The sequence below is a fragment of the Thamnophis sirtalis genome, unplaced genomic scaffold (assembly GCF_051295495.1).
Source record: "Thamnophis sirtalis isolate CommonGarterSnake01/CBP01778 unplaced genomic scaffold, rThaSir2_p1.2 scaffold_5, whole genome shotgun sequence".
Lineage (NCBI taxonomy): Eukaryota > Metazoa > Chordata > Lepidosauria > Squamata > Natricidae > Thamnophis > Thamnophis sirtalis.
Window position 1 is genome coordinate 104,023,717 of NW_028261385.1, and position 17,383 is coordinate 104,041,099.

The following is a 17,383-nucleotide window of genomic DNA, read 5'->3' on the forward strand; positions in this document are numbered from 1 at the left end:
GTGATCCCCCTTTTCTGTTTAGGAGCTCAAGCCATGTGATCCTGTCCACCATTAAACCATCTTTCCAAGCAGCCTCCATGTTTCCAGTGTCTTTTTCCCCACTTGAAACTGAACCCAGAAGGATATTTCTTCCAACAGTATTAAATGGACCTTTATTCTAATTCTGCAGGTTTTAAAAATATGTTTCTAAATCCTACAGTTTAGTAGAAAAGACTCAGAATATATAGTTGAATAAATTTATTTCAAAAATGCACGATTGCCACCTTGTGGTTATTTCAGTAACTTACTATTCTGATAAGGTCTCTTCTATTTACTTGGGAGTAACCACAATTGAGAACAGTTTATTTCTTAATAAGGCACGCAGTCTGAAAGATATTTTAAGGTATTTTTCCAAACAAAAATATTTCAAGACGTTTTTCTTCCCTAGCCTCTTTTGAGTCAGTTAAGACTATGGTACGTAATGCCCCAATACTGAACCAATTGTGAATGCCTCATAGTTTTATGAGATGTAGTGTTTCATGTAGCACCTTATTGTTAAGCAGACTTTGAGGTTTTAGTACAGAACCAAAAAGCAAACAAACGCTTTTCCTTTAGACATGCGAATGGATTCTTTAATGTATTTTAAATGAATTTATTAAATAATAAAACACTGTCAAAATGTGACTGTAACACTGAAGATGCTAATCTAATTGCCATTTCACTTTGAGGTACTTGTATAAACCGTCTTGTCTGGTCTCAAATCCCCGTTTTTGTAATTATGTAGCTCTGGATTATTTAGAATAGTAGAATAAATAGAGCCGGAAAGGACCTTGGAAGTCTTCTAGACTAGCTAGCCATTGTTTCTTGTCTTGCGTTCTAGTGCTTTGGAGAATAGTTTATTATAATTTAAGAATAATTTAATTTAAATAATTTAAAATAATTTTCCTCAATGAACCAATAAATTAGTGTTTTGAACTCCTTTGTTCAACTGTTTTTTTTTAAATCTAGTTTTAGAACTTGGGCGGAGAACAGATCACATTTTCAGTTTTATGTTTATGCAGAAACATTGAAAATTCAAAAGGGTTTACAAAACAAACACCACTGTAAACTGGGCAAGATCTGGTTAATAACACTAGATTAGAATTATGACGAGGAGAGAAAAAAATAACCGCTGAAGAAAGCAGCGACAAACTATTCTCTTGAAAGCCAAACGGAGGACTCAATTGAAAGCACCAGCAATACAACAGTTCACTCCTAAAGAAACAAAACACCGACGCTCCGAGGAAAGAGTTCCGCTTTCGTCTTCCGTCATCTCACTGACCTTACGTCACTTCCGCCCCGCCGTCCCAAGATTGGCTCCACGGAGCCGGATGCGAGGGCGGGCAATCTTTCCCCGTTGCCGCAGTGACAGGACCAGAGCGCTCTCGGAGCGGGGAAATGGCGGCGGCATCATCGTCGTCGCGTCGCTCGCAGCAGCATCATCATCATCACCCCGCTCACCCTCCAAGTCATCACTCAGTCCAGGCGCCCGTGTCTCCGCCTCGCAGCCCCAACCTTTCCCCCACGGGAGTTTCCTCTCAGCAGCGGCCCACTCTGGCCGGAGTTGAGGGCGAGGCCCCCGCCAACAGCGGCCGGGAAGGGACGGCGGGAACGGAGAGGCCTTTTTCTCCAGAGAGCGCCTGCGAAAGCTCCGGGCCTCCGCCGCCGCCGGGCTCCGGGGCCAGCAGCGCCGCCACCACCAGCAGCAGCAGCAGCTCCGGGTCTTCGTCTTCCTCCTCTGCCGCCTCCAGCCCGGCTGCTCCCGACAGCCCCGATCCGCCCCCTCCGCCGTTGCAGCCCCTTCCTCCCCCCGTGGGAAGCGGCGCTTTCCGGGAGCTGCTCGAGGCCTGCCGCAATGGGGACGTAACCCGGGTCAGGCGCTTGGTGGATGCTACCAACGTCAACGCCAAAGACATGGCCGGCCGGAAATCCACCCCTTTACATTTCGCGGCAGGTGAGGGTCCTGTGGGGCGGGCGGGTAGGGAGGGAGCTCCAAAGTATAGCGTCGGACTCCGCCGTTTGGTTGGGACGCTTTGCCACAGCTGAGGTGAAGAAACAGCCGCCCACCGTGCAAGGTCTCTTAAGGCCAATGGCCCCAACTGCCTCGACCAAGAAAGAGGTGGTAGTAAGCCATAATTGGCTTCAGGCTTTCCATCCTCTGCATGGAGCAAGGGAAGAAGTCTTGCATAGGAGGCAGCAAAATGACTTAGGTCCCCTCTGTGGAAACCATCCTCTCTGCGCTTTGTCTGAGCTCTGCTGAGGGTTAAAGAGGGTTTGCCTTGCTCAGACTGGGTCTTGTACTGCCCAGTGAAGAATGTAGGAGGCTTTTCATTCTTTCTGGGGCGGGTCAGGAAAGAGATAAACAGATAAATCAGGGAAGGGGTAAAATAATGTATCTTGAGGGAGCAACTGCTGTGTCTGCTGTTGCTTTCTTAGCAAAGCATTGGGAAAGACGATGCTGTTAGAGCAATGTAGGCTTGCACATTGTATTAAATCATAAAATAGTTAATTGGTCAGATTTTGGCTTAGTCTGTGACAGTGATGGCGAACCTTTTCGGCAGCGAGTGGCCAAACCAGAACATGTGTGCACCTGCTGCACTGGAACACTGGAAAACCAAAGACCAGCTGGCTGGCGCGCACATGCCTGTTTTCATGCTATTTTGGGGGCTTTTTCAGGCCAAAAATGACCCGGAAAACTCTTTTTTGGCTATTTTCTGGGCTGTTTTCCGATGCTCTGGCTCCCGCGAAGACCACTGGAAACCAGAAGAGTGGCTGGAGACAGCGCTTGTGCCCACAGAACGGACTCTGTGTGCCACTTCTGGCACGCGTGCCATAGGTTTGCCCTCATGGGTCTATGATGTGAATCCCGCCATTGTGTTAATATTGTGAAGGAACCAAGAAAAGTATGAGGGTTTGGCTCAGAAGGGCTGCTGGAGAATGCCCATTCTGTATGGATCCCTTGATAAGGAAATGTATAGTTCATAAGGATGAGAAGGAATTCTTGGAAAAGGATTCTCTATATAACTTAGAATCATTCCTGGGGAGGTGAATGGTCCTGTATCCCTTACTACAGCATTCATTTAAAGAATAAGGGATGTAGAGTGTTTTAGGATTTTAATCCCAATTTAGCAATAGTTATTTCTAAGACTCACTCCTCATATTGTGTTTTTCAGTCTATGGCTTTCATAAAAGGTCCAGTAACATGAACTTCTAATTATGCAGAAAATGCATTGCCAGAAATTTTTATATGTTGTCTCAGAAAACACCATGTGGTATAGTTTCATGAATTAGAGTTGCTAAAATCAATTGCATATGAAATTATTCCATTGAGTGGTCTATGTAATATGAAGTAACAAGAGAAATTAATTCGTTTGCGATTTCACATTCCAAGAAAGCAAATGACAAAAATAGTAGAAAAGCATTAGAAAACTTGAAAGTGTGATTCTTGGAATAATTTTACTTAAACAATTATTTATGGAATTGAATGGTTGATTTTGAAGAGCTAGCTCAAAGACTGGTTGATTACATAACTGACATTTTTAGTTTTGTTATATAAAATGTGAGGCACAATATGCACAGAAATAATGGTTTTCTCTTTTCAAAAGCACTGTTTATAATTATAGCAAATGTTTTAAAGTTTCCAAAAGAGGGACTTAAAGGATAGGTCACATGTTTAAATCAGTTTAATAGACACCCCCCCCCCCCTCCTCAACTGCTATTTCAAGTATTCTCTTGGAAAGGCATTTTGGTCAGTATGAAACAAATATAGTATTATTTCCACAACCACATTTGGTACATAACTGGGAAAAAATCCTCCTATTTATTTCTCTGTGGACCAACAATATGGAAAACACATGTTTATATTTGAATGCAGACTATCCAGAACCAACTGTTCTCCATTTATTGGTAAAATCCCACAACTTTTAAAAAAATTGTGATGCTTTTCTGAGATGCAGAAATTAAAATGAGGTTAAGCTATTTCAAATTACTCCCATCATCTCCCTTCCTGTTAGCCATATATTTCTGATTGTCAGCATTTTAAAGAAAAACTTTATGGAGGTTCTAATATTTATCTAGTAACGTAGTGTAGTTTAGTTGCCCTAATAGTTTATCCTGACTATATAGGGGTGCATAGATGCATTAAGAGGGACGGTTTGATGTAGTGATTGTCAGGTTAAAAACTGGGAGACTTGAATTCTAGTGCTTCCTTAGGCACAAAGCCAGCTGGGTAATCTTGGAAAAATCACTTTCCTCCAATTCTAGAAAGGAGACAATGGCAGACCACTTCCAAAATACCTTTCTGAGAAAATTGCAGGGACTTGCTTATCCAAGCAGTCATTAGGAGTCAAAAACTGGCTTGAAGGCATGAACACATAATAAATGCATTGGAGATGATGCTCTCAGTTTGTATGTAATATTGATTAAGTCCCACCTGCAATAATTTGCATGAAATTCCACCCAGCCTGCATCAAATAATTATAGGTTCAGTAATAGGGCATTGATGTGGGAATTATTTTCTGACACTAGTCAGCAGTGCCATTGTATTAAAAATTATTTTAGAGGAATAAATAATATTAGATTCAGGAGTGACATGACTTAGGTTAGATTCATACCGGTAATACCAAGCAGTAAAATGGTGTTTTTGACTTTGATGTGAGAAATGATGTAGGATTACACTGTAATTCTAACCCATGATTTCAGAACCTTTACTCTACAGAGATGTAGGAATAAGCAGCTGAGAGAATAAAATAAACCAGAAATTAGTCAAGGAAGCAAGCATTATTTTATTTTATATTATATTGTTTTAATTTGCATAAGTGATTAGAAAACCCAAACATTCATGAAGCACAGAAAATATAACTTTCAAAATGAATCAAGAATTTTTTTTTACTCCAATTCTAAATTGGAGTAAAAGGAGAATTTGGAAAATTACTTGATATGTCAATAAGTGCTTTTGTGTCAACTTGTGGTTATAACATTTCTATTCATTTTTGTATATATACTTTGAGTCTTATAGAAATATTTATGTTGCTATTGAAGTTTTGATTGAAGGAATTGAATTCTGTTGTACACAATAATGATACATAGCAAGTAGATTTAAATCTGTTTATTAGTTGGTTTGGATCAGAGTGGATTTGATTTAAATCAACTCGATTTAAAACATAATTTTTAAAGAGCAACTGTCATCTCTGTCCTGCAGCAGCTCCTCCTGACCCCGCTGTTGACTCACCGACAGTCCCAATATTGCAGAATATACAACCTCATGCTATATAACTAAGCTCCATGCTGAATAAACTAAATTATTAATGTATGTTAAATACAAAACTATCTTTATATAGATTTTTACTCCAAAAGCATTTATTAAAATAAATTTGGTAAAAATAAAAAAAATCCAATTTAAATAAAAAAAAATCCAATTTAAATTTTTAAAATCCATTTTTTTTATTTTTAAAAAAAATCATTTTTTATCTACCCTGGTTTGGATATTATTACTGTAGATGTGCATTTTGGTATATAACTGTTGATAACAACTCTAGAAAGTTTTGATCTGAATTAAAGTAACAGGCCAGTAAAGTAGATTAGATTATCTTCTATATTTTAACACCGTTTGCTGTGGAAAAGGATTTTAGCAAGAAAGAGGTTTAAAATATTTTTGGATTGGCATTTCTAAACTTTTTAAAAAAACCAACAAAGTGCTATAATATTTGCAGTATATTAGCAACAGGGTAAATTATAAATACAGTAAATTATAAATTTATTTTAGAGTTTTATACTCCTGTGTGCCATATACAGTGGTAATATTTATGCATTCTATATTGCATTGATTCAATTTCTTTTCACTAGGTTTTGGAAGAAAGGATGTTGTGGAACACTTGTTACAAACAGGAGCTAATGTCCATGCTCGTGATGATGGTGGACTGATACCTCTTCACAATGCCTGTTCCTTTGGCCATGCTGAGGTAGTTAGCCTCTTGCTGTGTCAAGGAGCAGAACCAAATGCCAGAGACAACTGGAACTATACCCCTCTTCATGAAGCTGCAATCAAAGGGAAGATAGATGTGTGTATTGGTAAGTAAAGCTTTCTTCAAAACACAATTGTTTTTTTATGTTAAAAAATTGGTAAGTATCAAAAGCTCATTTAGAAAATCCATTGAGTAATCTATACAAATAATCTAACTGCATTTTATAACTCATAATCCATCGTTTTTACTGTGTAATACAAAAATAGAAATAGAATGAAACTTAATCAGCCAAAACAATGAATACATTCAGCACTGCCAAATTTAATTTAAATATAAAATGCTGTCAACTGTGGAATGAAAAATCTTGATATTTGATTAATAGAATATTTGTGAATAACTTACAACTTTTCTAAATGTAAGATAAGAGATAGCTGTCTATCCTTACCATATGTAAAATTTAAGAATACTTTCTATAATGTTTTCAGCAGGTTTTGTACCTATGATGCTGAATTGCCATTATCATAAGACAGTAATGTGCATACCATGCACATTACATAATGCACATGCACATTGCACATGCACATACCATGCACATTACATGCACATTTTACATAACCATGTAAAAATATATTTGATTGTAATTTAACCTTTATATCAGTTAGGTTTTGATATTAAACATAATTGTCATTTCCTTTACTGATTATTAAATTCTTGACTTGACAGTTTTTTCCCAAAGTAACCAGAAACATTCTAAAATAAATCAAGTAGTAAGTACAGTAAGTTTAATTGTAATCATAGATCATAAAATATAAAACATACCATAAAATACAATATAATAAAATAACAGTGGAATACTGTTTGTATTATAACCGAAGTTATAAAGCAGTATTGGATGTAAAAAAGTTAAAACAAGATAAATCTGAGGCTACAATAAAAAAATATTTCTAAGTTTAAATTACAGTGCAGCAAAAGTATCAATTTGGAAACACAATTGCATGAAGATAGTTGAGTTGTTTGAGACCTGAACTCTTGAGGTCATCTACCAATTAAATTAGATAGAAAAATATGATACCTCTATAGTTTATAATGCTTTTTTTATTATTTCCTCCTTCCTTCCTTCCTTCCTTCCTTCCTTCCTTCCTTCCTTCCTTCCTTCCTTCCTTCCTTCCTTCCTGAGTTTCCACAGGAAAGGTTAAGGGGAGGGAGGCTTGACCCAAGTGCCAGTTCAACATCCAGTACATCCACTGCCTTTCATTTTTTGTTATATTTTGAACAATAAAGGACAAAAGCAAGGTGCAAAATAGATACTGGCTATTCCCATTCTTTTTCCATTTTTCAACTAACTTGCCATATTTAATGTGAGAACCTGAATCAGATATTCTCACTTTCCTCAAAAAAACAAGAGAGATCCCAATGATCTGCTGATATGTAAACTTTATGTCAAGTTGTGGGGCGCAAGGAGCCTGGGCAGCATGTGGGCATCCTGAAGTAGTATGTTTTTCACCCGTCTGTTGAAGAAAAACTTTTCGACAAGGTTAGCTTTTAGAAAAAAGTGTGTGTATGTCTGTTGTTAAAGGTTATAAAAGTGGTATCCAGACTCAAGTTTCATTAAATTATAATATATCTTTTATATAATAGTACAGCCTGTTAATGACAGTAATTGGAATTTGGAACTCTATCACTAAACAACACAATTGTAAAAAACACAACATGATGATGGCTGTTTTAGCCAAAATCCCACATGGATATTAGGCACAAATGTTACATAATCACAATTTGTAATTTCTTGCCAGTTTACCCATTGACTTTGTTAATTGGAAGCTGGCAGGGAAGGTTGCAAATGATGATCATGGGACATTGTAACAATTCTAATTGCAAGCTGGTTGCCAAGCGTCTGAATTGTGATCACATCTCTGGGACTGTTACAATGGCTGCAACTTTGAGGACTAGCTATAGTCCTCAAAGTTGTTCAGCCGTGTGATAACTTTAAATAGTCACTGAAAAGTCGCTGAAGAAATGGTCATTAACTAAGGACTACCTATAGAAGCAGTTTCAGTGTTCTTAGGATCTTCTTTGTGAAACAAATCTGCCCTTATATGTCTGCAATTGATCTAAACATAGTTTTTAAGACTAATATTTTTGATATTAAATGCGTAGTATTTCACTGAATCATTCTCTGATGCAAAAACTATTTTTTTAAATAAAAACTTAATTATATTGCATATTGATTAAAACTGACAAGTGTACCAAGAGTATATCAGATTAATTTCACATTGCTGTGCATCATTCAAATAATTATACAACATTGCTTCTAGGTTATTTAAGTCTAAAATATGTATTTAATTTCTATCAATCAATCTTGCATCAATACTGCATGTATAACAGATATTATCAGACAGCCAGTTTGTTACAGTGGTTAAGGCACCAAGTTACAAACCTGAAAGCTGGGAATTCTAATCCCACTTATCTTCAAAGCCAATTAGGTGATCTTGGCCCATCTTCTTTCTGAGCCCTAGGAAACAGGCAATAGCAAATTGTTTCTAAAGTCTTGCCAAGAAAACTATAGGTACTTGTCCAAGCAGTCATTAAGTAAATAAATGAAATTGCAACACTACTCCTCAAAAATGCAATATATGTGCAGTGTTTTTACTAAAAAACAAATAAGAAATTTATAGCTCTGACACTCCTTATTTTCTAGGTTTTCATGACTTGGAGTTCCTCTGATAATGGCTAGGATTATCATCTCTAAGTGATGCAGTCATGTGACATTCACATTTTATGACTTCATTGCTAGTTAATGGCAATTCCCATCTCAATTGCCATTGTAACCTGAGGATTACCTATATTGGTGGTCCCTAACCTTTCCCACTTTGCAGACCAGTAGAGAGGAAGAGGAAATAGTTCCATGTGAATGGCAGCTCCATTTCTGCGGGGGGCAGGTACTTGCGTGCACACACACACGAAGCTCCATTTGTATGAGTGGCGCTTCATGCCCGTGCACTTCATACCTGCCAGCCACAGCCTGATTCCAAAGGGTCCTCAGCCCAGTACTCGGCCACAGCCCAAAGATTGGAGGATCCTGACCTATATATAAATTATTTAGATTGCTTTCCATCAAAAATTAGTATCAACTTCTTCCTGAAATGTTTTTACTACAAAGGCCTGTGAACAAAATATGTTATTCTTGGAATGTTTAAAAATTAGATTCATTATTATCCAAATTCACCCATCTCATTCTTAGTGGGATATATATTGGATATAGTATTTTTTCAAAACAATTATTTGATAAACATAATCAATTTAAAATTTATATTGTAATGGTAATTTAACTGATGCTTTTAAATCTACAGTTATATTTTGAAGAATGTAATGGTTTTACATAAATATTAGTGTCAACTTATTACATTGAAGAAAATTTGCTTCCCCAAATTTTTTTTAGCTTACAATGTGATTTATTTCACTTTCTGTTAATTGGAACATTGAGTTGAATAATTAGTACATTTGGTAAAGAATAAAGTAAGATTATGCAGCCTGCTCAGAATAATGTTATATGAAGAATGGGGGTTATTAAAGTGGAAATAATGAAATATGTAGGCAGTATATGTTCATTTTTTAAAAATTAATGTTGCTATAAACAACTACCTGTCTCAGGTTGCCCTTTATCCCCAGTTTTGTTTGCATTGATGGAGGTTTTGGCAAATGCAATTAGGGAAGATTCATTGATTGAAGGAATTGGTGTTCAAAAAAAACCTAAAATATTATTTGCAGACAATATATTATTAACATTTCAAAATCCTGTAGTTATTATAGAGCATTTACACCTGAATGAATTTGGGAAATATATTGGATTACAAATAAACTGGGGAAAATCAGAAATGATTTTATATAACCATAGTAAAGAAGAAGTGGATGTATTGAAAATTGAATAATTGAATTAAAAAATTGAAAGGAAAATATAAATTAAAAATAGTAGATAGCATTAAATATTTAGGTATTGACACCCCCAAAATATTCAAGAGTTAAAGAAAATGCACTATGAAAAGTTAAATGAAGATATAAAAGATAAAATAAATAAATATGAGAAAGTAAAATTATCATTGTTTAGAAGAACTTCAATGATAAAAATGAAGTTTTTACCAAAAATTCATTTTTTGTTTTGGATGATCCCAATTAAATTTTCGGATCAAGAATTAAAGCAAATACAGAGATTGCTGGAGGCGTATTCTAATGGAGGTAGAAGAGCAAGAATAAGTAAAGCATTACAGTATGAACCATTAAAAATAGTGGGCTGGGTCTTCCAAATGATAGAAATTACTGGGTAGCGAATCAATTAAAGGTGGCCCCAGATATTATAGCATTGACTAGAGATGGAGGAATGTAGAGTTAAAATAATTAAAGGAAATAGGTAATTCTATAGAAACATATTGGTTTAAAAAGGATATTTTAAAAAATGCTAGGAGGATTCATTATCTCTTTTTTTTTAAATGATAGAATTATGGAACAAATGGAGATACCAGTTAATGGCCGGAATTTCTCCTTTAACAACTAAAGACCGTTTTATCAGATATTAAATTAAATTGGTTGAATTTAATACAATTAGAGAAATGGATAAAAGTGGAAGAAATATAGTTATCAAAATTTGAAATGATTATAAAAGAATGTGAGGTGACTGAAGAATATATAGGTAAAGGAAGAACTGGGAAAATATATTGAATATTAACTGAATTAGAACAGGCAAAAGGTTTAAAATTAATTTGGGAATCAAATTTAGGAGAAATAAATGATAATGATTGGAAAAATATTTAGAACAGAAGTGTATATAAGAATATATGCACTTATATTTAGTTAAGAGTTAAGGAAAATGGATATAAAGTGATATAGAGGTGGTACCTAATGCCATATAAATTAAATCAAATAGATGATAAATATACAAATATTTGTTGGAGGTGCAAAAAAGAGGTTGGAACATATAAACATGTGGTGGGATTATGATAGCGCACAAAAATATGGGACATGGTGCTCAGAGAAATTAGAACACTTGAATGTAAATTTAGAGATTTCACTGAGGATTGCATTTCTGTTGCTGGTGGAAAAACAGGATATAAATGAAACAAAAAAGGAATTGATTGTAAATTTGATAATGGCAGCTAGATTAGTGATGGCTAAATATTGGGGACCAAATTGGAATATTCAAAGAAATTCATGAATAATTTATTTATGTGGATGTGTTCATGTCAAAATACTTTTTGAAACTTTACACCAAATATCAGTTAAAGAGATAGAGAATGTGCTCTGTACATTCATGTCATTTATCTATTGTCCATAATTAGTTTATTTGCAGCCTAATAGTAGATTTATGGGTCTAAACTGTTCTGTGATATAAGGAGGGATGTTCACCCTTGAGGAAAAACTAATCAGTAGTTGAATAGTCTATTATAAACAAAAGCAGATTTCTGGATTATGATCTTTGTTGGCAGCATGATCAGTGTATGTTTTATTGGCAGTTGCATTTATTCTATATGCCAAATGTTTGAGAATTATTATTATTTCTTTATTCAGTACTGCTGCAACATGGAGCTGATCCAAATATTCGGAATACAGATGGAAAATCAGCTTTAGATCTTGCAGATCCTTCTGCAAAAGCTGTACTTACTGGTGAGTATATATGATTGTTATGTCACATATAATTAGCCTTCTAAAGTTCTGTCTAGATTTCCTGGGATAAAAACAGAACACTGTATGTGTTGATTTACTGTATGTGCTATTAAGGGATCAAAATTTACTTTGCTTATTGTGCTTACTTTTAGGCATATGATAGGACTTGGAACTTGTAATTTAATGATTTTGGTTAAAGTTTACATAACTATAAGTACTCTTTAAGAAATCTGCAAAGGTTTAGGATGGAAATGACACAGAATTGTACAGAAATGACATTAATTGCACATGTGGATACGTCTGTGATGTGAGTACAACCCTCATCTGTTGTGTCTAAGACATCTTAGTGTCTTTCCATATTACTATATCCTGGGCTTTCCTGGGTTGGGAGTGGAAGACTGTGAGTTGCAGTAGTTTTGCTTCTTGTTGATTCAAATTGGTGATGATAAGGGAAAAGTCCATTTCATTACTCCTTAATTGTGGGGTACCATAGCGATCAGGGCTCTTTTCTTTCTGCAAGAAGCTCTCAAAAAATTTCATGAAGCCCTGGGTGAGGCCATCTTTCAACACAAGTTCTAATGTCATCAATATATTGATGATATTTACTTTCCCATTTTGACTTTGGGCCAAGCATGTAATACCATTGAAGTTTTATGGGCCTAGTCCTGTTTCTTTGTCGACTGGGAGGAGCCCCGTGTGTTCATCGGACTGCTCGAGGATTATTGTTACCAAAGAGGAGGTGGGTGATTCGAACGACGCTGAATGAGACAAGGCAGCTGGCATATTCCCTGCTGCCACAGTCTCTTTAGGGCCCCCCGCCTCTGCTCGGCAGTTTACGTTGCTTGGTGTTCCTGGCATCCCTTGACATCCTTGTCCCTGCTTTTTGGAATCCTTTGGACTCTGCTGACCGGTTTCAAAGAGGGGGTTAGTCGGTTTGATATGGTGCTGTATAAGACCAGGCAACTGGCCTCGCGGCCGCTGCCACAGCCCCTTAGACTCCCCCCCTCCTCCATCTTATTTGACTCGGCCTCTCCCTGCAGTGCGGCCTCTCCTTCTCTGTTGGCCCTCTGTTTGCCCTCACCCATACAGGGTTTTTGTCATCTGGCTTCCCTGCTCTCGACTGCTGGATGTTGGACTTGGCGATCTGGTCCCGTTTGGTGTGACCACTGCCGCCCGTCGATGCCAAGGGACGCCATCTCAGCCCCCCTCTGGCTTTTTTGGACCCCCCCTCCCATTTCTACACCATCTATCGCACAAGGAAGAGGGGAGACGAACTTTCTTTCTCCCTCTATACCTCCGCTAACTTCCATCGGACTGGACTTTTGTGAATCCACCTACAGACTTTACACGAACTTGCACATTTTCTAACAGTTGCGCAACTTTTCTTTCTTGTATGGGAAGAGTGTATGTGGTATGTATATGTCTGATTGAATGATCCCACACTTTTAATTTTACGTATTTTATTAGTATTTTATTGTATCATTGTATTTTAATATTAGTGGGGTATGCATGTGGAGAATGCCTGGCCGGTATGTGTGGGAGGATTGAGAGCGTGGCCTGGAGCCCCCTCCACTGAGTGCAGAAGTGGATGGGGGCCTGGATCCGCCTCTCATCCGAAAGTGAATGTCATGAATGGCCTGCTGGGGAGAACGGAGGCGGCGGGATGGGAAGAGGGGTCTACGGTGACGGGGACGGGCCGGAGCCTCCCGGTTATGTTTGGGAGAGGCAGGTATGACGGGAGTTACAGGGCTAGCCATTACCGGGGAAGGAGGGTTCGCTACGTTACAGCAATCCCTCCTTCCGGCCCTGATAGCTCAACTCTAGAACCAGGTGGCAAGAGATGTCAGGGCCCTGGTCTCAGGTTGCTGTTGCTAAATGCCAGGTCTGTGATTCATAAAGCTCCCCTCGTCCGGGACTTAATATTAGACGAGGGGGCAGACCTGGCATGTGTTACTGAAACCTGGCTGGGCCACGAGGGAGGAATCCCCCTCTCAGTAATGTGCCCAGAAGGGTTTCAGGTGCTCCACCAACTGCGACGCCAGAGAAGGGGTGGGGGAGTGGCAGCCATCATCCGAGAGTCATTAGGTCTTCGTGGGATCCCTGCTCCGTAGATTGTCGGGTGTGAGTCCCTTCTGGTGAAGTTGGACTTAGCCGGTCAAGTGGGCTTGTTTCTAACGTACCTACCTCCCAGCTGCATTACAACAGCCCTGCCTACGCTCCTTGAGTCAGTAGCCGGACTGGCGGTTGAGTTCCCCAGACTGATAGTACTGGGGGATTTCAACCTGCCATCTCTTGGCGAACGCTCGGATGGAGCGCAGGAGTTCATGGCTTCCATGACAACCATGGAGTTGACCCAGATAATTCAATGTCCGATTCACACAGCGGGTCACACGCTCGACCTCGTGTTTCTCTCGGGGCAGTGGAGACGTGATCTGGAACTGAAGGGCATAGAGATCTCGCCCTTGTCATGGTCAGATCACTTCCTACTGAGGCTTGACTTTCGGAAACTACTCCCCCACCGCAGGGAGGGGGAGCCGATTAAGTGGTTCCGCCCCAGGCGCCTGATGGAACCTTTGGGATTTTAGATGGCACTTGGTGAGATACCTGACTCCCTTGCCCACAATCCGACAGAGTCCTTGGTCGCGGCTTGGAATACAGCGGCGGCTGAGGCACTGGACCGGATTGCGCCTTTGCGGCCTCTCCGCAGCAGTGGATCCAGGAGGGTGCCTTGGTTTACCGAGGAACTCCGGGAGATGAAGCACCAAAAGAGACGCCTAGAGTGACGTTGGAGGGCTAGTAACTCCGAATCTGACCGAACCCTACCAAGAGCCTTTATTAGGACTTATTTAGTGGCAATACGGGCGGCAAAATGTGCTCATTTTTCCGCTCTTATTGCATCCGCAGAATCTCACCCGGCCGCCCTGTTTAGGATAACACGCTCCCTCTTGAAAGGGAGGGATGCGAGTGAACCCTTACAGGGTAGAGCCGAGGAATTTGTTCAGTTTCTGTCGGACAAAGTCGCTCAGTTTCGGACGGACCTGGACTCCACTTGGGCAGTTCCTGCTGAGATGCTGGGGGAGGGCCTTGATCGGACTTTGTGGAGCGAGTTTCAACTTGTCGCTCCTGAGGAAGTGAACAAGGCCATGGGAGCAGTGAGTGCCTCCACCTGCCTACTGGACCCGTGTCCCTCCTGACAGGGAGGTAACACAAGGCTGGCTCCTGATGATTGTCAACGCCTCTCTACGGGAGGGATCTTTCCCGCACCCACTAAAGGATGCGGTGGTGAGACCCCTCCTTAAAAAGCCTTCTTTGGACCCAGCTATCCTTAACAACTATCGTCCAGTCTCCAACCTCCCCTTTGTAGGGAAGCTTGTTGAGAAGGTGGTGGCCTTTCAACTCCGACGGTCCTTGGATGAAACAGATTATCTAGACCCTTTTCAGTCGGGTTTCAGGCCTGGTTACGGCACCGAAACTGCTTTGGTTGCGCTGATCAATGATCTCTGGCGGGCCAGGAATAGAGGATATTCCTCTATCCTGGTGCTTCTTGACCTCTCAGCGGCCTTCGATACCATTGACCATGGTATCCTTCTGCAGCGGTTGCGGGAGGTGGGAGTGGGAGGCACCGTTCTACGGTGGTTCTCCTACCTCTCAGAAAGGTCGCAGTCGGTGTTGGTTGGAGGACAGAGGTCGACCCCTAGGCCCCTTAAATATGGGGTGCCGCAGGGCTTGGTCCTGTCCCCCCTCCTATTTAACATCTACATGAAGCCATTTCCATGAGATCATATGCCGGCACGGGATCAAATACCATCAGTATGTGGACGATACTCAACTCTATCTGTGCCAACTCAGCGAAGTGGTGGAAGTGATGTGCCAGTGCCTGGAGGCTGTCAGGGTCTGGATGGGAGTGAACAAGCTTGCACTCAATCCAGACAAGACCGAGTGGCTATTGATGCTGCCTCCCAAGGATAATCCAGATATTCCATCCCTTAGCCTGGAGTGTGAAATTTTACACCCCTCAGAGAGGGTCCACAACTTGGGTGTCCTCCTGGATTCGCAGCTGACATTAGAACATCATTTGTTGGCTGTGGCCAGGGGGGCCTTTGCCCAGGTTCGCCTGGTGCACCAGTTGCGGCCCTATCTGGACTGGGAGGCACTTCGAATGGTCACTCATGCCCTCGTCACCTCAAAGCTCGATTACTGTAATGCGCTTTACATGGGGCTGCCCTCGAAAAGTGTTTGGAGTCTATAGTTAGTCCAGAATGCAGCCGCACAAGTGATTATGGGTGTACCTAGATACACCCATATTACACCTATCCTCCACGAGCTGCACTGGCTTCCGATCAGTCTCCACACACAATTCAAGGTGCTGGTCATCACCTTTAAAGCCCTACATGGCTTAGGACCTGGATATCTGGGAGACCGCCTCCTGCCACATACCTCCCAACAGCCGATAAGAACTCACAGACTGGGCCTTCTCCAGGTGCCGTCGACCGGACAATGCCAGCTGGCGGCTCCTCGGAGGAGGGCCTTCTCTGTAGCTGCTCCGACCCTGTGGAGCGACCTACCCATAGAGATCCGGACCCTCCCCACTCTCTCGGCCTTCCGAAAAGCCACTAAAACCTGGCTATTCCGGCAGGCCAGGGGCTGTTGACTCAGGAATGAGGTCCAGCCCCAATCAGATTGAGTGTATGGTGTCTTGTTTTTAAATTGTTTCTTTTTAAATTGTTCCTTATTTTTAACTCTTTATATTTAACTCTTTATATTAACTTTATCTGTAAGCCGCCTGGAGTCCTACGGGATTGGGCGGCATATAAATCTATTAAAAATTAAAGTTAAAAAGTGTTGTATTGATATCTAGTGGCTGATATAGTCTGAATACAGAGAAACAGGATAATGCTTGGGTTTGGAAGCTCCCAATTCCAGAGAATTATCAGCTTTACTATTGAGTGAAAACACGCTCCTTCTTATGGAACTGACCTGTAAAAGGGATACTTCTTGTCTTTTAGCTTCTGCTGGTTGAGTAAGTTACAGTTATGTCCAAGAAAACTTTGTACAATTACATTTATTGCAACTCCACTGATTGGCTCTAATCATAGTCATGCCTTATTTGCTGTTTTTCTTATATTTTGTTTCTCAAAATATTAACAGCAAAAGCTAAATAAAACATTGATCCTTGAAAGTTATAAACTAATTAATATTAAGTAATTAAAAATTGGTCACTAGAGAGAATTAAATATTTTAATTAAATGATTAGAATATACAGGCCTGATTGACAGGAAATTAACTAAGACTTAATAAATGATGCAAAACATAAAGTGAAAGTATTGAAGGACACGGAATCAGAAGTTGGTATCAGCAGTAACAATAGCAGTGTTTGCTTCTATAGTTAGACTATGTCCAAAAGATGTTATGGAAGATATAGCAAATGAGAAACAAGTTTTATTCGACATGATAGAGATGGCATTGAAAATGGATCTATAAATGATAGGCTACGAACATGACATGGAAAATAACGTCTCACTGGACATAACAAACTGGTTGATGTTTCAAAAATCAAAAGGAAAATACAAATAATGAACAAAGAGAGTGACCTGAATAATTTTTATATTAATTTACAAAAAAGGATTGTTAAATCTTTGAGAAGAAGAGATAAAGAATAAATGAAAAGAAATCATATTCTATTTGTTTGGATTAAAGATTAAGACTGTTTAAAAAGAAAATGAAGTTGGTCTAAAATAAAATATATT

The 17,383-nt window shown here is 39.6% G+C and overlaps 1 protein-coding gene across 2 annotated transcripts in view; it reads left to right on the forward strand.

Moving 5' to 3' along the window:
• Positions 1–1,401: 1,401 nt before the first annotated feature.
• Positions 1,402–17,383, forward strand: part of TNKS (tankyrase) — a 98,901-nt gene continuing 82,919 nt past the window's right edge. Inside the window, exons 1-3 of one of the 2 annotated variants that reach the window (XM_087716379.1) lie at positions 1,402–1,972; positions 5,863–6,087; positions 11,541–11,636. In XM_087716379.1, coding sequence (XP_087572505.1) covers positions 1,417–1,972; positions 5,863–6,087; positions 11,541–11,636 — 877 coding nt within the window. In that variant the 5' untranslated portion in view covers positions 1,402–1,416. Of the gene's footprint in view, positions 1,973–5,862; positions 6,088–11,540; positions 11,637–17,383 lie in introns of those variants that run through there. The other variant, XM_087716380.1, reaches the window with a different exon arrangement.